This window comes from Doryrhamphus excisus, linkage group LG8, assembly GCF_037039965.1.
Source record: "Doryrhamphus excisus strain RoL-2023G ecotype Guam linkage group LG8, RoL_Dexc_Guam_v1.1, whole genome shotgun sequence".
NCBI lineage: Eukaryota > Metazoa > Chordata > Actinopteri > Syngnathiformes > Syngnathidae > Doryrhamphus > Doryrhamphus excisus.
In genome coordinates, this window is record NC_136364.1 from 9,696,764 (window position 1) to 9,722,873 (window position 26,110).

Genomic DNA, 26,110 nt, shown 5'->3' on the forward strand with positions numbered 1-26,110 from the left:
TTTAGGATATTCATTTAGGATATTCATTTAGGATATTCATCTTTGTAGGGTGAGCATTTTTCTCCCCAATAAAAAACAGTGTAGAGTACATGCAAAACAGCTTGACATTTCGAGATGTGTTGTAGTTGATTCGACCAGATGCCTCTTTCACAATGCATGCAGATCTGCATGTTTTGAATGATTACTTAAATGATTTCATCACGTTCGTAAAAAACATCTGCCTTTTAAGCAAAAGAAAATCAACTGTAGGCTAAGTGCTGACTAATGATTTGTACACGGTGGAAAAGTCTGGATTGCAGTTCTGTCATTGTCAACAGTCATTAAAAAACACGTTGTTGGTCTTGGGGCATTTCAAGGTTGTTGTTTTTATAATTTGTGAGACAAACATCCTGCAAAGTTAAATTCGAATAACCAGTTAACATGCTAGTGAGCTGAAACAAAATATTGGCATGCCAAAGAAGCCAACGTTTTTGGACATGCCTGTATAGACTACAAATCAACCTAATTTATACAGCCGTGGCCAAAAACATCGGCATCTTTGGAATGCCAATATTTTTGGCCATGACTATAAGTGAAATCTAAATATTTAAACATGGCAAAGTCAGCTAACAGATAACACACATTACAACACAGTATAAAATAGTCTGAGGAAAACATGGTACAATGTCAGGACATGCATGAAAATATATTACTGTACATACTATAAAACACTAAACATTTCAATCTCAACATTATTCCGTGTCAACGAATGCATTCACACAAGTTAAATTATATGTTAATATTGTACAAATCATGTAAATCTCTTTAACCAGCGGCAAACGTTGCACACAACAAAGACAAAACAAAAGGCCTCGCTGGAAGGTTTGGCACTATGGAACTTCTCATTCTCTTGTTAAACCAGATGGATGAAAACACAGCCAGGCAAACTCAACCGACTCAATCTCAATGTGATAGCTACCACTGAACTAACAGACACTGAGATGCAACAAATATGTCAGGGTCCAAATATCTCAAATGAAATCTGAACATGAGGGTTACGACAAAAAAATGTACCAACAGTGAGTGATAATCAACAAAATCATCTCATTTTCCAGCACTTTTGTCAATTGCATCTTGAGACTATTCACACATGCATGTATGCACACCGCACACAACCACAAAGCATACTGAGCAATGACGTTGCAACTGCAGCATGACAAACACAAAACATTTTGTTACAGCAGAAGTATTGAGTCATTTCTTGTAAACAAACAGATTTACCAATCAGCTCAAGTATATTTTGGACCTTGTAAATGTCTATGCTATCCTCTAACACACTTCCTGGCTGTTTGGACATTCACTGAATATGAGGAGTTGGGTCAAAAGGTCGCTCTGAGAACCGTGGTACAGCGTTTTTAGAGGTAGTCGTCCTCACTGGATGTCTCATCCTGGTGGTGGTAAAGGTTGTAGTTGCTGGGGCCTTCGCCGGGGTCATCCTCTTCACTGCTGCGGCTGCTTCTAACCGAATTCTCTCCAGGGAGCTTGGACACTTCCGAACTGACAGAAGCACCGCGACTCATCCACCACAGCTGGTGGCCGAAGGTCCGCCCCCAGCTGCAGTAGTGACCAATAGGACGCAAGAGGCGGATGAGCTCGGTGGCCTCCTGCCAGTAAGAAGTTCACTTGTTGAGCCCACGCCCCGACCGCTGCTTGTTCATGGTGGTGAGCATCTGACTGATGTAGGAAGTCAACAGGTCGTCCATCTTGTAGCCCTGAAAGGGGGTGGCGGAAACACATTTGAAATATTGTGGCTTGCTTTACGAATAGATGAGTGCAAAGTAATGTTGCTGTAACAGCTTCCAGTCTTCTAGGAAGACTTTCGACAAGATTTTGGGGTGTGTCTGGGAAGTTCTGTCCACTGGGGACGCCATACTTGGGCAAAACACAACCCCCAGTTGCTCCTGATGCTAATCATCATCAGCGTCAGTCGACAGCTATTGTCACCACATTCCTTTTGTTGGGCCTCTGTCAGTTAGGGGCCCCAAATGTCACTCTCATGGGGGTCAGGGTACCAATGTAACCCGTCTGATCTACTCGTGTGCACACCCTGGGCCTGAACCACGGTCAAGACCGCGAGGTATTGCAAGCCAAAGAGCCCAAGCTGTCGGCACACTTTACAGCATGGCTGCATGACATTACCAATGTAACCCATCTGGTCTAGCCAGCTCTGTGTTCCACCCCTAGATCGAACCAGGGTCCGCAGAATGACAGTTGAGAGCACTAGCCATCGAGCTAAAAGGCCAAGTTGTAACCTCGACTCTTAAAGCATCAAGAGAGAAGTACTGGCAACAATACAGGACCTTCTCACTGAGTGTTTCGACAAAATCCAAAAAACCAAATCCAAAAAATGTCTTCCTAGAATGAAGAATTATGATGGAAGCACTCTAGTCCAACATCTCATTGATTAAGATCTCAGTCTCAATATCCTGCTTTGAAATGAGAGCAGTAAAAATGTGCATGTGGCCTCCACCCACCAGCGAGGTTTCACAGAGGAGTTTACTTCCTCTGACGAGGTTGCCGATGGTGATGTGAAAGTAAGTATTCCCACTGCTCCAATTGGAGATCTTGGTGAAGGGATGTGTGATCAGGATGTCCTACAGGGAGACAGAAAACAGGAGAAAAGATTACACCCAGGTCTCACTGAGACACGGCAGGCACATTGAGTGGGGGGTTTTGGTTTTCATTTTTTGGCAACAAACCTTGGTTTTTGGGTCAATGAGACTGACTCCATGTTTGTTGATGGCAATCAACAGGATTTCTGGATAGTTGGGTTCGGTGGTTTGCTAAAGAGATAAGAACGTAACTCATAATTTAACATAATGAAATATTCCATCTTAAATGGTTCCTTCTGATCAAGAACTCTTTGATCAGGAAGTTGGAAATTAAACTACTGTGTGGTACAGCGCTTCCTTCTGGGTATGAAGCAGCAGTAGGTTTAACGCATCAAATATCAGAAAGGAAGTGACATAAGCAGGTCTGTTACCTTGACTTCAAAGAAGGCGGAGCCAAAGGTCTGCCATTTGTAGATGATTTTTAGAAACATCAGCTTGGCCTCTTCTCTCGATTTACCAGCTTGCTTGTTGAAGAAGGCCACCACAGACTGTCATCACATACATGTAAAAAAAAGACTCATTGTTCACATTCACTTCCTGTTCAAAACTTTTCAAGTTGTACCCTTTTCCAGTCATCTGGCGACATCTGACGAATGAGATCATGAGGGACCAGCTCTCTCAGCATCTTGGGAATGGTGGGAAAGTGGGATTTGTCATCCTCAAACTTGACTCTGTAGATGAGAGCAGCCAGCTGGAATACTTCGTCTCGAGAACACTTGTGGTAGCCACGCAGGTATTTGGGCAGCTCCTGAACGATGAGGACTTGTCAGAACAATTGTCTCTCCTTTTTTTTTTTTATTTCAGCCTTCCTCCTAGAAGGACTCACCTGGTAGTAGTGGAAGATAGAGTCAGCAAAGGAGTCCTTCCCTGGAACTGTGCTGGTCCACAACTTCTTCATGAAGAACACCTGATAGGTCAGAGAGGGAACCATTCCTGCAAGGTGAAGGTAAAGTTTCAGGATGTTTGTTGTTGTCAGTACACACACAGGTGTAAAATTGTACAGATGCATGTACCATCTTTTGCTGGACGTGATTTCTTGATCCAGTCTGTCAAATGTCGGACAAAGTCAAAGAAGAAATCTCCTTCTGGAACACTGATCACCTACAAAACCAGTATACACCCAGTATAGTGACCTCTGTGTCTTATGAACCGACAGTTAAACTTGACTTCTGACCTTGTCTGAGATCTTGACAAAGAGGCTAAAACCCTCATGGGATTTCAGCAGCAGTCTGGTGGAGATGTTCTGACAGAAATCCTTGGCTTTGGTACTGGACTCCACTTCAAACGCCTGGAGAATAGGAACACACAAATCTGCTGTAGAGACCATCCTCAGGAGAGTGTGTGTCTGTGGTACCTCGTCTGTGTCGTCAGGGAAGTACACTTTGTGAAAGATCTGCGTCGTCTTGTGCTGGATGGCCTCCACTTCCACCAGATGTGGAGGGTATTTCCTGGAGCCGTTTCTGTTACCATGGAAATCAAGAGGTTCGATTGACAGTGAAGTTTCCATTTAGCATCTACACCTTTCTGAAAACACACCGTGGCTACAGCAGGGGTATAGCCAAAGTTTTTGACTTGCGGGCCACACTGGCTTAAAAAATTTGGCCGAGGGGTTGTCTGCATATAGGTGGTCATTAAACAGAACACCCTACTTGCTCACAGTGCAACAAAATAACACAACACATCCACAGCAAGTTAACATAACACATACGTGGGTCATTCATTCATTTTCTACTGCTTATCCTCACAAGGGTTGTGGGTGTGCTGGAGCCTATCCCAGCTGTCTTCAGTCAAGAGGCGGGGTACACCCTGGACTGGTGGTCAGCCAATCACAGGGCACATATAGACAAACAACCATTCACACTCACATTCATACCTATGGACAATTTGGAGTCACCAATTAACCTAGCATGTTTTTGGAATGTGGAAGGAAACCGGAGTACCCGGAGAGTGGAATCGAACTCGGTCTCCCCGAGTCAATAAGTGCTAATAAAACACAGCCACATGTTTGTAGACACAGCACCACAAGCTACCCAGCATGCCCTGCGGTGGGAATATATTGGTGTCATTTTGGCATAGTTTTTTGTTTCATAGTTTTTTTTTTGGCAAAAACTAATTTTGAAACCCCCAGTGGGCCAGATTAATACGTTTGACAGGCTCGATATGGCCCGAATGTCACAGTTTGCTCGCCCCTGGTCTACAGTACCTATGGTGTAAACCTGTAGTGTGTAACTACCGCAATGCTTTGTGTAGCCTGTGCATGCAGTCGGCAGATAGAGGGTGTTGTCTCTTGGACTGCAGGAAGCGCTGGATGTGTGGCAGAAGGATGTTACTGGGAGGAAAGAGACCAGTGCACAACCAGAGGAGCTCCCAGCCTTTTTCCTCACTGTACCTGTAAGTACACACACAAACATGTTCAACTTCTTTGTGATCTACATCTAAAACAGTCAGTTGGGTTTACAATATGTCACTAATGGCTATGTGTCACTCATCAACATCTTTTTGTTGTTTATGTCGTGACAGAATAGGTCATAGTTTCCTTGTACACACTTGACGTGGTTATCAGTGAGTTGTTTGATGATCTGGCAAAAGATCTCATCCTTCAGTGGCTCTGCCTTCAGGGATCCCTCAAAGATTTGGTCGGTCAGCTCGTTGACTGATCTGGTGCGTTTGGAGGGGTAGTCACCCATGTACTTCATCACAGGTAGGAAACAGGTTAAAGAACATGTTGGTTTTAATTAGGGCTGTCAATGATTGCAATTAATCACATTTTGTCTATAGTAACTCAGAATTAATCACATTTAATCGCAGATAGAAATAAGTTTACTTCGATGTGCAACTAAAACAATTATTACATAAAATTTTATGTAAAAGTATATCAATTTCGGACATTATTTAAAACATTACAGTCAGCAGTCATATTTTTGTATTCCTGTTTTTCTTATTAGCATATTAGCTCTAGCAAATGCAAAATGTGAGATCTCTCACACTGACATATGTAAATATGTTCCTATGGGAATACATGATGCAAGTGTCCATGGATAACATTCATCATGTACATCAATAACATCAAACGCCTTTTTGGATGATTTACTGTTGTGGGCAAGTTCCTTTTTTTGTTGCGTTATGCCTCAGTGTTGATTCATTAGCAGACAGTGTATTCACCATCCACAGGACCTGTTTTTGTTTATTTATGATACTGACTTTAAAAACTAAATTCCAAATGTTTGTGTATAAAACAGTCTATTTAGTAACATTCAGAAAGGATTATTATGAAAGATTTGCCACAATGCACCATTCCTTCATGAAATGTACAAATGAAAATACCTAAAACACAGGCCAATAGTCATAAAACATTTAATCTAAATTGCAAACTCAATGTCATTTCATTCGTCATTAGAAACTACAAATTATATTACAATACATATTATTTTATTACAATACTGTAACTATTGATTAGAAATCCCACCGTCTTTGAATGTTTAAAATCTAGCTGCAATTTGTCCTACTTTTTGACGGTCATTGAACGCACCGATGCACCGTTCTCCGATGCAAAGATGGCTGAATGGATGTGTTTGAATGTATTTTCCTTCCTTTTTCCTTCACCCAATATTTGCTCCCAAATGCCGATACTATGTGGGAATACATAAAGGTAAGATTTGATGACTTTGAGTGCTAATGTGCATAATTGTGGTACAGAAAGCGATAGAAAATGAATGAAGGAATGAACCTCCCTGAAAAACAAGGTCCACCAAGCCGGATGGTGGCTCAGTCGTTGGTGCTTTTCATTTGATGTTGTTCCTGCCAAGTCTTATACAATACATCATAAATAAGATCAATCACATCGCTATAATGTACGTAGGTTTGACCCAAATGTTGCAAATATTGCCGTAGCTAGTTCGATGCTAACTCGCTAATGCTAGCACAACACTGACTTCGTCACATCGACACCGTCAATAGCAGATGTAACTCCAATTTTAGCTGGCAGTTCAATGCAAAAATCAGCAAGAGATGTAAAAATGTAAAAACCACTGGTTAGTTGGGACACTCCTATGCCGAGATAGCACTGTATATGACAATAAAAGCAATACCTGCACTGCTCCAGTCTCTGGCAGGCCATGTAATCCGTGATAAGTCAAACACAGCAACAATAGCTACAAGTAACTTTGGTCTTGCTACAAGAGCCATCTGCTAGGGCTTTGAAGATAAATTTACCTAAATCTAAATACTCTTCTCTTTCTCCATTTCTCATCAATATTTGTTACAGCTTGTAGCTACAGAGTTACCGTACTTCAATCAAACTACGGTGTGGGCCGAGGGTCAAACAGGAGGAGCGCAGGTTAATCGCGCGTCAAAAAATTATCACCGTTAAGGGAAACTTCCGCGTTAACTTTGAGAGCCCTAGTTTTAATTGGTACAGCCTACAGTATGGTGGCAACATTCTGAACATTATGACGTGGTAAAGGATATCAATGAAAGCCATGCAGGCCTCCTGCGCAAGATCCTCATGATGGATCACCTTCTTCAGTAGTGGTTGTTTCAGAGGCTCTCTGGTGCAACTCCATAACTTGTCCTTACCTCGATTCTTAGTGACCATCACTCTGCTTAGTGTGTGCTTGGGAGGAGGCCTGCAGGAAGCACACGACTTACTTTACTACAGTGTATTGTGTGGGTCCACTTTTCTTTTCTGATAGCAAGATCAATAATGGCATTCTTAGAGGAGTTTGCTGTGGACGTTTGTACCTGAAGTAGTCGTAGGAGAACTCCTCCAGTGTGTATGGCTTGACTGAGTCTTCACCCTCAGGAAGCATAAGTTGGGACACTCTCACTGACTGTTGTCGCTGGTCTGGTGTCATGGTCACGAGAGCCTGATTGGTTGGATTGCATCAACAATTGCATCACATTTTTGTCACTTATTCCTGTTTTGACTTAAATGTAAATATGAACGGGAAGCAGCTTTGATGTACCACAATTTCCTGCTGAGGTCGTGTCATGGTGGGTAGGACATAGACGGAGTCAGCTGGGAAGTCTCCTTTCTGATTGGTTCTCTCGTTGACGCCATGTGCCCAACCTGAGTTGAGAACTTGCTCACCAGTGTCTTGGTCTAGCAAGATCAAGTCTCCCTTTTGGAAGCTCAGGAATGTGGACGGCTCACCATCTGTAAAAAAAAAAGTTAAAGGACGTGATTGGCACTTTGGACTTCTTTGTCCCAAGTTCAGTGAGGACATACTCTGGTTGGGGCTGTCTTGTAATGCCACCACAAACTTTGATCTCTTCCTCAGGCCTTCCAGGAAGGTCACCACCAGGTCGCGGATGTCCTCAGCGTTGTTGGAGGTGAAGGTATACTCTTCTCCTTTGATGGTTGCCAGTGTGAAGCTTTGACTCTGCAACTTTCCTCCCCTGAAAGAACGGCACCCATGTATGCACAATTGGATGTAACTGGCAGCCGTTGAACCTCGGTGTCCCAAAGCCAAGTCCAACACAATAAGAGACAAGACAAGAGACAAAAGAGACAACATCACTGAGTGATTACAGTTTCCAAGCATGTCTCACCTGCTGCTTGACACCGCAGTGATCTCTGGGAAGGCGAGCTCTAACAAGACCTGTTCTTGCTCGTCGACAAAATACACGCCTGTCCAGTTGACTGCGACAATGAGGTCGTTTTTAGGCAGACTTGGACCTGAAGTAAAGAACATCCTCATCCTCTCACTCAAGTCCAGCTCATTGCTTTGCGACACATTAAAAAGATGTAGAGACGATTGAATCTCACCGGAGAACTTGAAGGCTTCATAGAAACGAGAGAAGAGCAGAGGCCACTTGTGGCGAGAAAAGTCCACCACTTCCTCTTTGACCTTCTGTGGGTCAAACCTCTTCTGTGTGTAGATGCCCTGAACAACAGCGAAGTGGACAAATTATTGCTATTGTTCGATTCTAATGTTCTTTACTATTACTACTCATGAAAGATGTAATTCATTTTAAGATAGTAACAATAAGATCAACAAACTGTCCCAGTGACCAGCACCTTTTTGTGGGCTGCCATGATGAAGTGAGCCCATTTTTCCACCGTCCTGGAACTGCTCATCTCTCTATCCGGGATGTAGGACGGAATAAGGCTCAGCAGTCGCTCCAGCAGGACCTCTGAGCCGTAGTCTACGTAATACTGCTGAGATGCCAGTTCTGCCAGGTCCTCCTGAGCCAAAAAGAAGAGGAAGTCTTGGAATTGGACTCAGATACAGAAGAAGAGAATGTCTACAGAAGAGAAGCTGTTGTCACCCTGTCACAGCGGTACTCTCCAAACTTAACGCCCCTGACAGTTTGCTGGTAGATGAGGTTGGTGGCGACCGTATCGTCCGCAGCACAGTGCCATGGAGTGAAGATCTCCTTTCTGAAGAACAGCCTCCAAGGAGCGTTCCTCTCCTGGGCTCCCTGCTCCTTGGCGTACTGCTCGCACTGGGACACAGCGTCCATCACGTGGTCGTTTCCGCTGCCCAAAGATGAGACCTGCATGCCGTGATGACATTCAAATCATGATCACATTTTTCAATATCATCTGGGAGAAAAGGCTTTTTCTTCCTTCTACTTCAAGTGTTTATTTTGACTCAGACAACCTTGTCAAACAGAGCGATGTAGAGCGAAAAGCCGAATCTGTCCTGCAGGCTGATCTTGTCGGCCAGTGTGTTGCAGAGCTCTTTGGCTGTCGTGGCTGAGTCCGTCAGCAGCGTTTTGGTAGTTCCGTCCATGAACGTTACCGGCAGCATGATGGGTTTCTTCGACTTGGTTGCCTGGATATTGATTCCCCAATAATGAAGTAATAGGCTCCAGATAAAATCAGCTTTATTTACCGTATTTTCTGGACTATAAGTCGCTCTGGAGTATAAGTTGCATTTTTTGTGGGTAATTTATTTTACAAACTACTTGACCAAATCAGACATTACGTCATCTTGGAAGGCAAGTTCTAACAATAAAAGAATAGAGAACAGGCTGAATAGGTGTAAGATATGCTAACACAATAGTTATTCAGCGACACAAAAAAATAAACATGAACGGAGAAGGTGTCCAGTCTTTATGTAACATAAACATTTTTTTCATTTATAAGTCGCTCTGGAGTATAAGTCTCAGGAACAGCCAACCTATGAAAAAAAGTGCGACTTATAGTCCGGAAAATACGGTAATTGTGTGTGTGAGTGTTTGTGTACGTGTACCTGCAACTCCAGCCAGGATGGCGGTTGTGTTCTGGTCCCATTCACAAATGTTCTTCTCAGTCTTTCTTCACAATACGGAGCATAGCCCGGTGGCCCGCTGCTGATGAAGTTCCTCAAGTACTGCGGGTGAACACCAAAAGCCATTAGTATACTCACGGTACTTAGTCACTATGTGGACTAAACTTTGTCCCGACCTTGAGGAACTTGTCTGACGGGGCAAAGCAGCCGACACACAAACTGATGAGTATCCAACCTCGAGCGTGAGAGCTCTTAGATGGGTTCTGACTCAGCTGTTTGCAGATCTGACAGTAGATCTCATCCCTAACACACATACAATGCACACACACACACATACACACAAGTGAACTATTGCCACCCCCTCAAATTGTCATACCAGGACTAGAACCCAGACAGCCCCTACTAGACCATACGGGATGTGGTTTTTACCTCAGCCCAGGTCTCAGGATGCCGTTACCGATGATGAAGTGAAGTTTCTCTAGGTTCGATGTCGGCCGGTCCTCCAGCATGCTGTTGCCATGGAGACCATACTCGCCATCGTTAAGGCGCTTTGTGACCTGTAAGTTGTCCATCAATTAGTAACTAAAGGGAGGCGTATGATGGTGAATCAAAAACAACTTTTCTCACCTCCTCAGTGATCTTGGATTTCTTTTTCAGAGTAAGAGAGACCAGTTTGTGTCGGAGGCTATTCTTGCGAGGGCTGTCGGACTGAGGCGTCTGGATACAGGGAAACACAGTCCAAACATGGCCCCAAGTGGTTTTTAACCAATTTTAAAATCCCATATGTTAGCTCAATTTTTGTGGTAGAAGCTCCTTCCAGCCTCTATTACCTCTCCTTCTCCCTGGAGTGCCTGCAACTCTCTCTTATAAGTCTTTTTTCCCAGAGTCTCGTAGATTTTGGTCATGACTGGAATCTTCTCGCTGCCGTCACTGATGGCTGTGTGGTATTTGGGCTCAGGCAAATCTCCCATGAACCTGAGCACTGTGATCCACACGGCCAGTGCCGCCTAGACCGGATTAAAGAATGAACATCGCTATCAGGTGCAATAGTAAGAATAATATATGTCTTTGACATACCAGCTGGTCTCCCTCATCATCATGGAAGAGCAGCGGCTGCTTCAGGGGTCGACGGACATAAGTGTGCGTGGTGGTGCCCTGGAAGTAGGTGGCAGCAAACTTGGAAAACTTGTACTCAGACAGATCCTCCTCATCATCATCCTCTGGCAGAGGAAGAGCTTCATCCAAGTCCTCCTCCTCCAGCTCCTGGTGGGTCCTTTCCAGGTCCTGCACAGGAGGCAGAACAACAGGTACATAGTACATCCTGAGTTATTTAAGCTAACATTTGCTGTCTGACCTCAAAGCCCACAGGAGCTTGTCCCTCCTGACCAGGAAAAGAACTTGTAGTGCCCAGGAAGCCAAACATCTTGTCAACCATGTCTGAGTCGTTGACTGGCTCCATACGGGCACGCTCCATTTGCTCCACCAGCTCCTTCTTTCTCCTTGCCTCCTCCTTCTCCTTCTTCTCTCGCTCGGCATCTTCCTTGGCCAACTGGGTCAGACGCTCCTGAAGAGGAGAGTGAATGAAGGTGCAGTGAAAGGCATCGCAGGAAGACACATGACTTAACTTTGGATCTGATGTTCTGAATCCTACCTGGTGTTTGCGTTCAGCTTCAGCCTTGGCTCTCTTTGCAGACATCTGATTCCTCAGTTTGGTCTCTTCAGCCAGACGCATCTTCTCAGCCTCAAGCCTCCTTCGGTACTGACAGAAACCAGAAAAGAATTCAAGGAAGTTTGCTAAATAAATATGTTACTGGTATCAGTATCCAAATACGACAGATGTGTCTACCTCGCCCCTTAGCCTGCGGTATAACCTCCGTGCGATCATTCCTCTGGTGTAGGCCTGGATGGTGATGACGGCCCACAGACGGTGTCTGAAGGCACGGCGTACCAGGAATCCCCGGCAGTGACCCTGGAAACCTGTTATGCGCTGTCGGGCCACGTGATATGAAGCACACAACTTTCTGGAGCGGACCAGAGCCTGGAGGCGAGAAAAGCCCGCCCGCATCTGGAGAGCAAGGAGGCAAATAGGAGTACATCATGAACCCATACAGTAAATTCTTAGTGATCTTTATGATGTTGATCCTCACAGCTCCGTAATTCTTCCTGCAGAGATATCCTCGCCACGTCTTCTGGATCAACACCGCGGATTTCCTCATCCTTAGGAAGTTTGATCTGATGGCCAGAAATTAAACAAAATCACTTTGAGTGTCGGCTGTCTTGAATCATGTGGAAGCATGTCCAAAGTAATACCTGTCCTTGAAACCTCGAACAACCTTCTGAATGAGGATGACCTTGTCAGTGATGGCCTTGTCTCGCTCGATCTCCAGCAACATGTCATGATGATCCTACAGAACCAAGAAGTTTATCGACATTTGTTTCCTCACTATCATTTTTCTCCATGGGTTTGTTAACACCTTCTTAGTTTCTCATACTAAAGCATGAGCCACCCATGGAGACTCTGTTCATGTTGGCCCAAGAGTTGAGTTGAGATGGATAAAGTATTGGGACACATCCAGGAATTGAAAACACAGCTTGTTTGCCCGAACCTATTTATGTTCCTCACCTGCCTTCTTCTGTGCTGCCACCAGCCTGTATATAAGTATATACGTATACCTGGCCATCACCAGTGAGCTGTTTGATCTTGTCTTCCCTCTGTCTGACATCCCGGTCTGTCACCGCGGAGGGGATTCCATTTCCTGCTCCCCAATCACTCTCCACCCTCACTATGTTCTGTGACTGATTCAACCCTTCCAATGTGCCCTGTCCTTTGACCTATGTAGACGGCTGCTCCCTCACTGGAAGCCCCTCAGCTGAATATCCAGATTCTACTGACCCTTGGCTGGGTGTATGCATGTGAGTTCAACATCCTGACCATTCATCACACAACTGTGTCTTTATGGAGCTTGCTTTGTGCATTGGGTATAGAAAAGGGCCTTCCCCAGCGTGTTCCACAAATTTGGAAGCATACAATATATCCACTGAGAAATTCAGTCGGCATTCCAGCTTGAGTCAGTCTTGTAATCCATCAGCATTCTGAATGATCCGTCAGGTTCCTGTCAGGAAAGTGTGGGTGATTCTCTTTCCTTCACCCCCTGCACTTTTTCTTTCCTGTTAGGCTTCCTGACCAGATGAGGCGCTCCTCAGTCTGACAGGGGTCAGCAACAAACACACCAGAGTCAAGAGACATCACTTTACAACACAAATCTGCCTTCACTGATTGCGTCTGAATGACCTTGATAGTTCCAGTAAAGCAAAGCATCAAAACATTTATAAAGAACATATTATTCTGGGAATCTGAACCTCCAACAAACACACACAGACACAGAGCGGGAAAACAAAACATACACTCCTTCCTGTCAGCGGTCATGTGTACGGGAAACAGAGTCGAGCAGTATTCACTCACATTGTCTGCAACTGGTTTATCTCCAGTCAGCTGTGTTTGTACAGGATTACCAACAACATTCAAGCATAACATGCATTTCCTACAGCCTGTACCTACAGTATATGCACTATATGAACAACTCTTAATTCTTAATAATTGGGCATTGGTGTATAATTTAAGTGTTAACATCCAGCATCAATGACTTCTGGACTTACATACTTTGATAGTATTTGTAGTAGAGAACACAACTCACCTTGAGGAAGATCTTGGTCTTTCCCATCTGCCAGTCATCATCTCGGCCAAGCACAGCTTCAGCGATCCTCTGGCAGGTTCCCCTCAGATCCTCCTAAAACACAGGGTGTCACTATTGAACTCTACAGTACGTGTCCTATCCAGCAAGATATGGATGGACTTCTGCTAAGTGCTATGATCTTCTCACAGTTTTCTTGTGGTCTACTATTTTGTAAGCACACCTGCTTGTACGCCGGCTTCACTCCAGGCATGAGCACACGGTAGCGGTCCACAAACTCCACAAAGGTGTAACGGATGGGATAACCTGCACGCCGGATGCGGATGGTCTCCATCATTCCCGAGTACCTCAGCTGACGCACGCACAGGTCCCGGTCAAACAGCTGCAACACAAACAAAACAAGACTCAACAAACAAGTCAGCTCTAAATTTATGTCTAAAAAGTCAAACTTTTCTGTCCAAGCGTGCTTGTCCCGCCCACGCATGGACACACTCACCATGGGCTTTTTGTACTCATTAGGTTTGATGCAGCGAACGAAAAACGGCTGACAGACGCTCAGAGTTCTCATCAGCAACTCCAGAGATCTTTTGAACTGACTGCTGAGAGTGGGAGAACGCTTCCTGGTCTCCGCCCCCTAAACGTGCACACACACACACACACACACACACACACGTGTCAACAAAGTTGGTTTCGTCCTTCCGGAGCTCAACCTTCTTCCTCTTTAATGTAAAAGTGCCAATGATTGTGTTCATGTTATTACAGCGCTTTTATTTTTCATTTACACATACAGTATGTATATATTTTTTACCTTAGGAAGAGTGCTGGAAGGGAGATGGAGACAAGAAGCAGGAGCAAAACCACACAGAAACTGCAAAGAAGCAGGATGGTCATGCAAAGAACACACACACACACACACACACACACAAAGAGAAGTGACTCAGATGTGTGTAGAAACATGCAGGACAGGAAAAGGCTCCACCAGAGAACATTCCACTTCCATTATTTGTTTTATTGCAAATAATGATTTTGTTCAGGCTTGAGTAAATTTTGTGTGTGTTTGTTACCATGGCAACATCTGCTTGGAAGATTTGCTTGATGAACTTGTTCTTGGAGGAGTGAACCAGCTGGATGATATCACCATATAAAGTGTCCCTGTTCTTCTCCAGGAAGCCTGTAAGACACACACACACACACACACACATGCATTATACACACACATGTGATGAATCCGGGATGAACTCTGACCTCTGGTTTCGTAGTAAACGACTCCGGCAAAGTGTTGGATTCCAAACTGCGTTTCATAATTGTTCTTTGGTGGGATGTAGTTGGTGTTGACTTTGTGTTGAAAGTTGAGTTTGTTCAGCATGGTGCTGTCAGTGCCCTGCAACAAATGCTCTTTAAAACAAGCCCTTCTCCCTGCAGGCTCTGAAGAAACACAACATCACGTGTGTCTCATCATCTACCATAGTTTATTCAATTTGTGTGGATCCACCTTAGGGAACCTGCTCTCCTCGTCGATGAGCGAGATGATGTTCATGGGCTTGATGGCGATCATGTCCAGGGCGTCCTGGTTGTCGGTAAACTCGATGTGCTGCCAGTTGATGTTCTCCAGGTTGTACTCCTCCTGCTCCAGCTTGAAGACGTGACGCACAAAGAACTGCTGCAGGTTCTCGTTGGCGAAGTTGATGCAAAGCTGCTCGAAGCTGGCGTGGTCCATCACAGGGTTTTTGAATAATGTCCACATAACCTATACTGTGCGTGTGTGTGTTTGTGTTGTACCTGTTGACTGTAAAATTTTCAAAGCCAAAGATGTCCAATAGGCCGATGGAGCGTCTGATACCTTTGGACTGTGAGGATGGAGGCTTGTAGATGGCAGCGTTGATCTTCTCCACGATCCACACGAACAAGCGGCCGTAAATACCCTGCAGACACACACACGTCATACATCTTTGTGGTGTCGGTTTCACAAACCCAAAACATTTGGTATTTCACCTTCACAAAGGCATCGCGCACGTCTAGTGCTTGTTCCATACTGAGGGGGGTGGACACCGTTTCTCCTCTAGTGATCAAAGTTCTACTTGTTAGACAGTTCCTTAAGTCCTTACCATCTACCTGGAAACACACACACACAAGGCAGTTGTTATTAACATAACTGGCGACCAGTCCAGGGGGTACACCAAGTCAGCTGGGATAGTCTCTGATAAATATGGTTTACAAATGGGTCTGAATCTGTGTTAGTGAGCATTCATAACTCCCAGTTCATCCACCTCAAAGCACTTAAGCACATTTACCTACTGATGATGCCGCATCAGGAGCAACTGAGGGTTCAGTATGACCACAGCCACTCTACCACACTACCACAAATAGTTGCCTTTTCCTATAGGTATTACTAGTCTTATTGAAGGTGCCACTATTGCAGAGCTGCATGCAACAATAATACTCATCATCGTGAATTATATTAGATTATATATTGTATTATTATTCTTATTAACAATAGTAGAAAACAGTACATTTTCTTCAAATTGTTCATCTCACCTCCAGCAGGGTTGCAGCAGTCGTAAGATGCGGGCTGTGGACCACCTCACAGGCATCCAGGTTGTCATAGGTACGTGCTGCAGGTGAGTCAAGGTTCAATAGCGTTAAAATTAAAGATTATTAAAGGGGACCTACTATGCTCATTTTTTGGCCCTTTGTATTGAGTCATGGACTCCTACAGCACAGCTACACACCAGTTACAGAAAGCTTTCCAGATCTTCCAGAACCTGCACCTATTCCTGCTGTAATTCCTTGGATTTCCAAAAGTGTGTTTTACTTTATTCCACCCACGGCCTGCATGCGGACACGCCAACTCGGCTGTGATTGGTCACACTACCAAGCGCTTGCGAGGACTTCCACACTACTGATGAACCCCACTTTCTACTTTTTTCAGCATAGGAGTTGATAATAAATGAATAAGCCCTTTGGAGAGCTACTTGAAAAATGGTTAGGAGCTACTGGTAGCTTGTGAGCAACTGGCTGGAGACCCCTGATTTACCGTGTATGAACTCAAAACAAAAGGAGGGCAAGCCTAGAGCTTGTCCCAGGGAACGCCCATAGAAGGAAGTCCAGCCCACTGTGATGTCACAGTCAGACGGTGGAAAAAACTCTCTGAAACTGAGCAATCAGGGCTCGCTTCCAAATACGCAGAAACGTGGGCATCATTTAATACAATATGTTAGTGTTAATAACATTTGTAGGTCAGAAAAGTGCACAGTAGCACAATAGGTCCCCTTTAAAGAATTAGATGTTCACCTTCATATCGCAAGTTGCCCATGTGTAAAATAGCTGCCAGCAGTTTGGAGATCTCCCAGTTCTCTTTGTCGGTAAACATCAGAACCTGCCAATGTAAAGACACTGGTCATGTACAACAATGTGCACTGATTGAGTGCACGTACCTTCATGGCAGAACGGATGTTGGAGTACTCCTTCATGTCGTCACGGCCGTCACACACCGTGCACTTCCCCTGCACACACACACACACACACACACCCACTGACATCAGTCACATCTACAGTAACTGCATGAGTTTCTTCTTGTAGGTACTAAGTCCCAGAATGATGACACTCCAACAACGATGGGTGTCCACTGACCATAGTCAGGTAGGTGTAGTCTGTGGCTTTGCTCAAGCCCAGTTTCTTCTTCTCATCAGCAGTCATGCCTTTCAGCATGCAGTAGAAGATGTGGTAGTTCCTCTCATCCTGGGCCTGCATGGAGACAGGGAGCATTTCACTTTACTTGTGACATTGAATCATCAAAATAAAACTATTTTTATTACATAGAACTGTTCATCTGGACAACAGCTAGATGGGTGTGTGCCAGTGTTTCATTGACAGCAACGCAAGACAACAATAGCACTGTTTTGTCCCACCATCTGCATGTGTGGTACCTGGCGACAGACTCGCGACTTCTCCAGAAGGTATTGCTCTATCTTTGCTCCCTCGATGGCTCCTCTCTTGTTAAAATGGATGTCGATGTATTTCCCAAAGCGAGAGGAGTTGTCGTTGCGGATGGTTTTTGCGTTGCCAAAGGCTGCGTGATAAACAAGTGAGCAGTGAGGGTGACATTATGAACTTTGTGGATGTCTAAGGACTGTCTTTTATGCTACAATGTGAACATGTAGACAAAAAGTTCCTCCAGCCGTGAGTGTCCTACCTTCCAGGATGGGGTTAGCCTCCAGGACCTGCTGCTCGATCCACGAGTGTTGGCCACTGATGGCTGCCAGGAACTGCAGAATCAGCTTGGTGCTTTCTGTCTTTCCTGCTCCAGATTCTCCGCTGTCGGACACACACAAGAGGACATGTTTGACGTCCTGAATAAGGAAGACCAAGATGGTAGCTGCCTACCTGATGATACAACACTGATCACGGTTGTTCCTCTGCATGTTGAAGTAACAGTTGTCGGCAATGGCGAAGATGTGAGGAGGCATCTCACCGATCTTTTTGTTTGTGTAGAGGCGTATCTGGTCTGCCGTGTAGATGGGAAGCAGCTGATACGGGTTGATGGCCACCAGGATGGAGCCAGTATACGTCTGGAAGGAGGATGCTAACATCACCAGTAGGTCAACACTCTTTAACCAAGTAAGCTAGCAGGGTGGGTGTATCCTCACAGCAACACATGATGGGTGAGTTAAGGCTGTTTGAAGGTGGATGGGGTAACATGCTTTTGGCATCTCAGGTGGACGAACATGTCAGCGTTTGCCACCAGAGAAGAGGCAGCCATATTGGGAACGATCAACATGCACGCATGCACAGCTCGATTACCACCAAGCACCACGAGAAAGACGCAGTTCATCCGTCAAGCTAATTTTTTGAGGTATTTATCCCCTAAAAAGTGTCTGCAACAATTTGCTACATGCAACAAAGAGGAAGTGTACAGAAACACAGAGGGACATGTTCCATCCACTGTGCACGTTTATCTGGATCCACCTGCACACTTACCCTGCCACCACAGTTTGTCTTCAGAGCAAACAGGAAGAGGAAGGCAAAACAGAAGCAGAAAGTGAAGAAGAGAGAGTAGAAAAGCTGGAAGTAGAAGCTTAGCTAGAAGGCTGTCGGCTATTCAGGTAACCAAACATAACCAAGCAGTAGACTCACATAGATGAGCTTGTCCCTGTATCTGATGAGCAGGTTGCGGAGGATCCCGGCCTCATTGAGGTCCCCCAGGCGTATCATGTCCTCCACTCCATGGATGGAGGTGGGATGCATGGGCTTGATGTTGGTGGCATTCTGGGGGGAGATCCAGTGCTCCTGGAAAAGTTGAAAATTGAGACTGGTCAAAAGTCCACATGATGAAGCGGTGCGTATGCAACTAAATGCTAACTCACATTTCCTTCATCGTCCACCACCTGGATCTGTCCCGAGTCACAGAGTTTGACCACCGCGCCGATTGGAACCTCAAACTCACGACCACTCTTCAAGTCCAGCCACACGTAGTCGCCCTGGCAACAAAAGTAGGACTTTAGTTTAGTTCACATGTCTTTGTGTTCACTGAAACATTTTTTACAACACAGCCCTGGAAAGACAAACACACACACACACACACATAGCGTACCGGCAGCAGCGTGCTGTTTTTCATGACGGTGTTAACATTTCGCAGCAAAGCCCATTTTGCCTGGTCCTTCTCATAGAAGTCCACATAGTCCCGACGCTTGTACATTGTCACACACTCACCCAGTCTGTGATATGAGTCTCAAAGGGTTGGCTGAAAATGATCCAATCTATAGTCCACTTATTCCCATCAAATAGTAAAAAGACAGTTGAGGATCATCCTGCTTTTTCAGCTTGTTTTACGTCTGGATTTAGCTAAGTTAAGTCCATCCACGTGCTCACTCGCAGTAACATTTTGGTGAGCCTCCTGCTTTGACTCTGTGTTCCCTCAGGCTCCACTACCGCCCCTCCGTCGTCCACGGCAACAGGATGCCGCTTCCTCCTTAGGTGTGCCCGGCAGGTGTTGGATTTCTGAGCAGACACTTCAAGCTCATCCTGCCAGGATGCCTGTATGTGTCCTAACATTACCACACCCTTCTTGAATACCAATGATGCTCAGGTAATCTACTGTGTGATTGTATCAGTCAATAATAATAATAAATGCTGTCTACTATAATATAAAATATAACATCAGGGTTTCTTAAAATAAAAAAAACTAATTGAGAGGTTTCTGCCTTCAAATGTAATGCTTATATCATAGGCTGAATACAGCAAATTGTTGCTCTAGTTCAGGGGTCTCAAACACGCGGCCCGCGGGCCAAATGTGGCCCGCAGGACACTAGTTTGAGGCCCCCGCCTTGATATGAAAGTTTAATGTTAGTGCGGCCCGCGCAAGTTTGATATGGATGTTGGACCCAGAAAAAAATATTACGTTTGATTAATGTTCATGTTAAAGGTTAAATAACTGTTAATAGTTATCCTCCCTATCCGTGTGGAAGTGGTAAGTTTTTGGCTTTTTAAGTTTAAAGGAAATAACTTGGAGGCTACTGTTTAGGTCGCTAGCTCTCTAGTTTGCGAGTCAGCATGTGTCTCAATATGTCTCAGTGTCGCAATATGTTGTAGATAAAAGGGTTAGTATAAATGTGACTATAGTCGTGTTTTGTCATGTCTACAGGGCTCTAATAATCTAATCAAATTTTTCTGTTTTTAATAAATGCGTTTTTTTTTTTGTTTTGAAAACCTGATGCGGCCCAGCCTCGCCCAGACCCTAGCCCCAGTGGCCCCCAGGTAAATTGAGTTTGAGACCCCTGCTCTAGTTACATGGCAGACAAACCAAGAGCTAGTGCTTTGTATATGTGTACATACAGTATACGTATCCCTCCCATCGCTGCCAATCATGGCATCTCTTTTTATCACATCAAACAACTGCAATAATTAAAAATAGTAACCACGCAGTCTGTTTATCACCTTTTTAGCACACAACCCACATGAATATAAAGTTTAAGTTTGGGAAATTTTTGAAGTATTTTGTTTTATTGTATAGACGGTGACATGTTACTTTAATGAAGTCAATTCTCCATCTGGCACAATGAGCCGGAACATTATGCTACTGACCACCTGTTCTTCTTTGCTGCCCGTCTGCATTTTGGACCATCCCAGCCATAAATCTAAAGCAGGGGTGTCCAAACTTTTTCCAATGAGGACCACATACTGAAAAATCATATTCATTATATTATAATCAAATGTTGATGTGTAGCGTTTTTTCCAAATGGGAAAAAAAAAAGAAACAAATGGGTGGGCAAGATTGTTTCATTGCCTTTCATATTGTAAACGCTTTCTAACAAATTTGACATTCCGATCTCAAAATAAGCATCACATGACTGTGCATGACTATAATAGCATTCATAAAATGTGACGCTAAAAATGCACGTCTGATACAAATATGACGCAACTTTGACTTGTTTGATACATAAGACATACCTATGTCATGCATTCGATGATGCTTGTTGGTTATATGGATTAAAGGATTGGTACATTTAGTGGACAATTGAAGTGATGGTAAACAAGGAAGATTGGAGAAACCACTGTTATGTAGCAACTATTGTTTGTTCAAGATACAACTGTGATAGTAATTTGATGCTAGTCCTCTTTGATTCAAAGGTTATCAACCTAACTTGCTCCTGCAAATAGTTGAAGTTTGACATTGTTGATATTGTTATTAGCACCAACATTTCAGCTCTTTCTCTTTACATTGTGCTTTCTTGCTCTATTTTTCTCCTATTTTTATTGAGGGTTTTTTTGTTTACTTTTATTTTTACAGTCTGCTGCGGACCACAAATTGTCCCTGAAACCCCTGATCTATCAAGTCTAAATTCCATGCTGATGATAATGTTACTTTTTCAATTAGGTTAATTCGCGTAAAGACGGCTGACTTGATGCATGCAGCCAACTAAAGATCAACACAGCTTATTTCTTTGCGGTCGCGATCAGTTGCTCTTCATTCATTATTAAATAAATTCACCTCAGTGAGCCTCACTGTTGCATTGGGTGACATACGGTATCAGCACTCACACTGCTAAGCTGTTAGCTAACCTTCAACTGTTTGATACTGGTTTTGTCAGGGAGCAAGTAACTAATGTCTATCTTTCATAACAAACTGTGAAATGTCCCTGTTAACACTAATCCCAGCACAGTCTCTATGATATACCGTGCGTCTCTTTCTTCAGCTAAATAATTCAAGCAGGTATTAGCTTTCCAGTATGCCGCTGCTGACATACAACGCTAAATATTGGTAGCTTCTTGTTTTCCTGTGTCTATTGCAATTCAACAGCAGCAGTACAAAGTACAATGAGGACCACATTGAAAGAAAAAAACAAACAGAGATTTCGAGAATAATGTGGTAAATTTACAAGAATTAAGTACATTTCCGCGAAAAAAAGTTGAAATATTACCTGAAAAGGGGGGACTTATGTGACATCTGGCCTTGCCGGGGTAAGGAAGGCAGAAGTGAGAAGGGGAAGATATGCTTATCTTATCTTTATGCTGAAGTACGCTGTTTGCTGCCACGTTATAAATAAAAGTTTTCCTGAAGTTTTAACATTAATATATTCTTGTAATATTAAGATTTTTTTCTCTTTTTACAACTTTCACTTAAATTTACGATTTTATTCTTGAAAGCTCAAGATTAAAAAAGTCTTAATATTTATTATTAGAATTTTTTTCCAATGTGGCCCTCTGTTGAACAAAATTATCTCACTGGGAAGAAATGTGGAAATAAATATTTGATAATATCTCTGCACACTGGCACAGTAATGTTGTCCCCACTGTGCCCCCTGCTGGTGACCGAGACAACAACATTCCTGCGGATGTACTTTAAGTGAGGGGAAGGAGGATGTCTCATTTGCATTTAGATTGACGTGTCAGCCGAGTCAAAGGTCAAAGCATGACATACAGCGACTACGCTCCATAAAGCCAACAAGTTTACCTTGATGAGGGTGGTGTACTTGTAGCTCAGACGGCGGACGTTAGGGTCCCAGCCCTCCAGTGCCCAGTCGGATCCCCTTCTCTTAAACTTGGTTGCCATGGCGATCGGCAAGTTAACATGTGCCGGCAATTTTGAATGTCCGTTTGACTGTTCAACCTCACATCTGAAATACTTTAAGGACGTGTCCAACACCGTCCTGTTCAGTGTGAGCATAGAAGTCAAACATGCCACAATGGACGATATCTGATCATCTCTGTGTGTGTGGGGATGGTTGGTGGTGGGGGGCTCCTCATTTTATTGGCTCACCCTACGCCCCCCTACCCCAACCCCATCAAATGGGGCTGCTGTCTGAGCAAATTAGTGTGTCAGAAAGACTGATGAGGTCAACAACGCATTCACTTAAAAAGACACACACACAGAGATGTTCCAGTGCAGCCTAATGAGTGTCTGCTGGATAATGAGTGCAACAAAACACACGCAAACAACCAACACACACTACGAAACATTACATGATCATCTCCCCAACAAATGTTTTTTTAAGATTGCAAAGTAATGATGCATTTGATATAAACACAACCTGTATATAAAGTGCAAATGATTAAAACACATAAAGCACTGTATATTCATGTCAACAAAATCCCATGATGCAATGGGGGCATTACTGTTGGAAAATACTACAGTATATCTCGCCCAAATCCTACTCAACCATGCCTCTAATTGCCCATAGCTTTTCTTGAAACAGCGTAATTGTGTATGTGCGCGCACACGATGGGCATGTGCCTGTGCGTGACTCTTGAGTGAGTGACAGACGGCCATTAACTCCATTTCCCTGTTTTCAGGACTCGACCGTGAGGTGAATTTCCGCAAAGTTAGATTTCTTATTTCGAAATTGAATATTCTTTGTACTTAGAGCATAGAAACCTTGTTTTTGGCCTTCTAAATATTCTTGACATTATTAGAGCACTCGAGACATGAAATAACACCCCTATGGTCACCTTTACACTCCTATTACCCAATATAGTAGACATAATAAGAGAATATAAGACTTGTGCTTGTGTGTGTTGCTATAAATGTGTTTTGGTGCTGGGGGAGCAAAGTGAGGGGAGGGAGGGCTGTACAGGAAGTGACAGCAGGGGTTTAGTCTTTTAGCATGGCGTGGGTTAGCTCATGTTAGGGATTATTGTAACTGTTGTGAGATCATTCAAACCTTCAATAAAAGTCTGTTTTTCTGATTGTATGTTATCGTAACATTACTGGCACCTAGTGACCAGTGTAGAGTACTACATATCACAACGCCTTTGAATGCATACTTGAAATACTTTATAGTTGTATTTTTACTTCATTTAGCCATGTATATGTTTAAAAATGCTTAATTTAGGCAAAATATGTACAATATGCATAGTTTTTGACTGGTCTTCAACCAGGAAACAGCCTTATTATGCTTTTCTGACCTATAAATGTAGTTAGAGTGTTGTATTCTCGTGTTAAACGATGCCAACGTTTCGGATAATGAGGTTTGCGCAACCCTGAAAGAAGTTTGGGATGGCTCAAAGCGCTCGGTTTTAAAAGGCGTGGTAAAACTGCCCCTTTGTGGATTCCTTATATGGTTCATAGTTAGGAAGCACTTTGGGGCGTGTGACCAATCACAACGAAGTAGGCATGCATGGAGGCAGGCCGTGGGCGGAACACATTACAACAGATTTAATGGGAGATTTTGGGAGGAAACAGAAATCCAAGGAAATACAGCTAGAATGGGTGCAGATTCTGCAAAATCTGAAACGTTTTTGATGTGAGTTATTGTGTGTAGCTGCTCTACAGGAGACCACAACTCAATACAAAGGGTCGAAAAAATTTGCATAATATGTCCCTTTAACTACAGACACAAGCTAGCAGTTAAGTGTGTGTGTGTGTGTGTGTGTGTGTGTGTGTGTGTGCTCACCTGCTGCAGAATGACCATTGTTGTGGTTCTTCTCTCAGTGAGGACATCAGTGGTGTACCTTTGGTCCTGGCAGAGACACAGAGGACATGTGAGGACTTTCATATCCTTTCATCCAAATGGAACTTCTGGAGTCAGTCACCCCTGAGGTGAAAATTCGTATTTTGGGGGAAACTAGGTTTAGCGTCAGCGTAGCAAGCACCAAAGGATTAACTTGACTTCTTTCAGACTCACATTCAAAGCAGTAGGACTCCAGCGTCACCCCCCTCCCCCACCCCCTGTCCTCACTTGCTAGCAAAGTTAATATTTTAGACTTTTAACATTGCTTTGCGCCTTTTTGCACTTGTATGACACTTAAGAATTCTACATGCCTGTACCATGGGCTCAGCCTTAATGTACGTATATTTGCTGTCTATTTGTTCTTTGTATCGTGTTTATTCTTCATGAATGATTGAATTACCTTTGTGTGTGTATGTGTGTGTGTGCATGCGTGCATGTGAATAATTCATGATTCTATTATGAGGCTTCATTTTGATCCTTTGACTTCTCGGGAAGCCAATTGGAACTTTTTGTTTGAGCCCCTCTTTGTGCTGGCTGCAGGCTGCAGGCACACACATGCACTCGAACACAACACAAACACTGGACACCTGATTAGGTACACAATGTAATGCGCTCCATTAATAAAGCCCATTTGTCAGAATGGTATTGATTGAACAAGATGTTTATTATTGTGCACTGTATCATGCTTAGAGCTGTTTCTAATATTTTGATCCAAGTTGGACATCTCATTTTCCTGCTCTCTTTGTGTGTGTTCATCTGAGCGTCTGATTGGACACCATCTGAAATTCCATCACACAACTAAGTGATTTCGACAGAGGGGGAGGGGCCAACGTGAGGCAACTAAACATTATCTTTTTGCATGACAACATAGTCAACATTGACATCTCGTCTCCACACAGGAACCAACTGATGACGGCAGTGAACATGTTGGCACTACTTCACTAACACAACCCGATCCAGTTCGCCCGAGGGGGTCTCCATCACCCCCTACTGAGAGGCACACCGGCCCAGTCTGACCGACTAATGGCGGCTAATGCAGGCTGACTGCAATGGATTATAGGAGACTTTCTGAGGCCGCACAAATGGAAGGTCAAGGACTTTTTGAAAGTCAACACAATTTGTACATGTGACCTTTGTCCCCTTCACAGCAAGAAGTCCAAGACTTCATGAGGTACACCATCTAATGCGATCTAATAATTAAGATATTAGAAGCTACATTAGAGGGTCAAACGACAAAATGACAAGGACTCAGTTTTTCTCTCACCACAGTGGATGAAGGGCAGCCGATGCTGACGATGCTGGAAGCTTTTAATCCCAGTGGTGGCAGGTTGAAGAAAACAAGTCAGATCTTCATTTCCAGCCTTGTTGTCTTCACGTACTCCGCTTCTTCATTTTGGCCTCTACCTGACCTCCATCCGGTCCTCAGAGAAGGTCCACTTCCTGCTCATGTGAAGGTGCGTGTGGGTGTTTAAAGAGCTTTGACTCCTTCACCCCGCCCCCCTCCCCCTGGTTGGCATTAACACGTCATGCAAGCAGCTCATTCACTGACACTCTTGCATGTTACTGACAAGCACACGGGGTGTAATGAGACACACACGGGCTGA

General features: G+C 44.0%; 1 protein-coding gene and 3 long non-coding RNA genes across 15 annotated transcripts; 3 read left to right on the forward strand and 1 right to left on the reverse strand.

The window, feature by feature from the left end:
• Positions 1–42: 42 nt before the first annotated feature.
• Positions 43–25,954, reverse strand: myo7aa (myosin VIIAa). 9 transcript variants are annotated; one of them, XM_058079556.2, is made up of 52 exons: positions 25,771–25,954; positions 24,450–24,515; positions 18,924–19,037; positions 18,694–18,846; positions 18,538–18,555; positions 17,944–18,128; positions 17,753–17,874; positions 17,487–17,629; positions 17,191–17,304; positions 16,995–17,063; positions 16,852–16,936; positions 16,096–16,172; positions 15,553–15,672; positions 15,340–15,482; positions 15,053–15,263; positions 14,806–14,941; positions 14,625–14,731; positions 14,369–14,428; positions 14,057–14,194; positions 13,784–13,942; positions 13,564–13,656; positions 12,179–12,273; positions 12,016–12,100; positions 11,715–11,933; positions 11,520–11,627; positions 11,223–11,432; positions 10,946–11,152; positions 10,699–10,875; positions 10,496–10,585; positions 10,298–10,425; positions 10,045–10,171; positions 9,851–9,970; positions 9,257–9,430; positions 8,922–9,149; positions 8,671–8,838; positions 8,419–8,536; positions 8,202–8,328; positions 7,879–8,048; positions 7,616–7,806; positions 7,392–7,516; positions 7,119–7,276; positions 5,199–5,352; positions 4,885–5,040; positions 4,006–4,111; positions 3,826–3,939; positions 3,665–3,752; positions 3,478–3,584; positions 3,214–3,399; positions 3,023–3,139; positions 2,739–2,822; positions 2,514–2,633; positions 43–1,751 (listed from the first exon to the last, which is right to left on the reverse strand). In XM_058079556.2, the coding sequence occupies exons 2-52, from the start codon at positions 24,465–24,467 to the stop codon at positions 1,659–1,661; spliced, it is 6,615 nt and encodes a 2,204-aa protein (XP_057935539.2). In that variant the 5' UTR covers positions 24,468–24,515; positions 25,771–25,954; the 3' UTR covers positions 43–1,658. The 9 variants fall into 9 exon arrangements, with proteins under 9 accessions (XP_057935539.2, XP_057935541.2, XP_078648901.1 ...); XM_058079558.2 differs by lacking the exon at positions 18,538–18,555; XM_078792775.1 differs by lacking the exons at positions 24,450–24,515; positions 25,771–25,954 and adding an exon at positions 22,511–22,768.
• Positions 13,473–18,161, forward strand: LOC144899645 (uncharacterized). Of its 4 annotated transcripts, none has more exons than XR_013627961.1 (8): positions 13,473–13,976; positions 14,080–14,286; positions 14,374–14,733; positions 15,058–15,473; positions 16,105–16,178; positions 17,140–17,199; positions 17,867–17,966; positions 18,052–18,161. It is a non-coding gene; the product is annotated as an uncharacterized LOC144899645 (long non-coding RNA). The 4 variants fall into 4 exon arrangements; XR_013627963.1 differs by having other exon boundaries at positions 13,473–13,689; positions 13,779–13,976; positions 17,867–18,155; XR_013627962.1 differs by having other exon boundaries at positions 16,102–16,178; positions 17,867–18,155.
• LOC144899647 (uncharacterized) lies at positions 18,278–24,707 on the forward strand. The gene is made up of 3 exons (XR_013627965.1): positions 18,278–18,412; positions 19,479–19,645; positions 24,459–24,707. It is a non-coding gene; the product is annotated as an uncharacterized LOC144899647 (long non-coding RNA).
• On the forward strand, positions 24,727–25,954 carry LOC144899646 (uncharacterized). The gene is made up of 3 exons (XR_013627964.1): positions 24,727–25,337; positions 25,406–25,677; positions 25,776–25,954. It is a non-coding gene; the product is annotated as an uncharacterized LOC144899646 (long non-coding RNA).
• Positions 25,955–26,110: the final 156 nt, after the last annotated feature.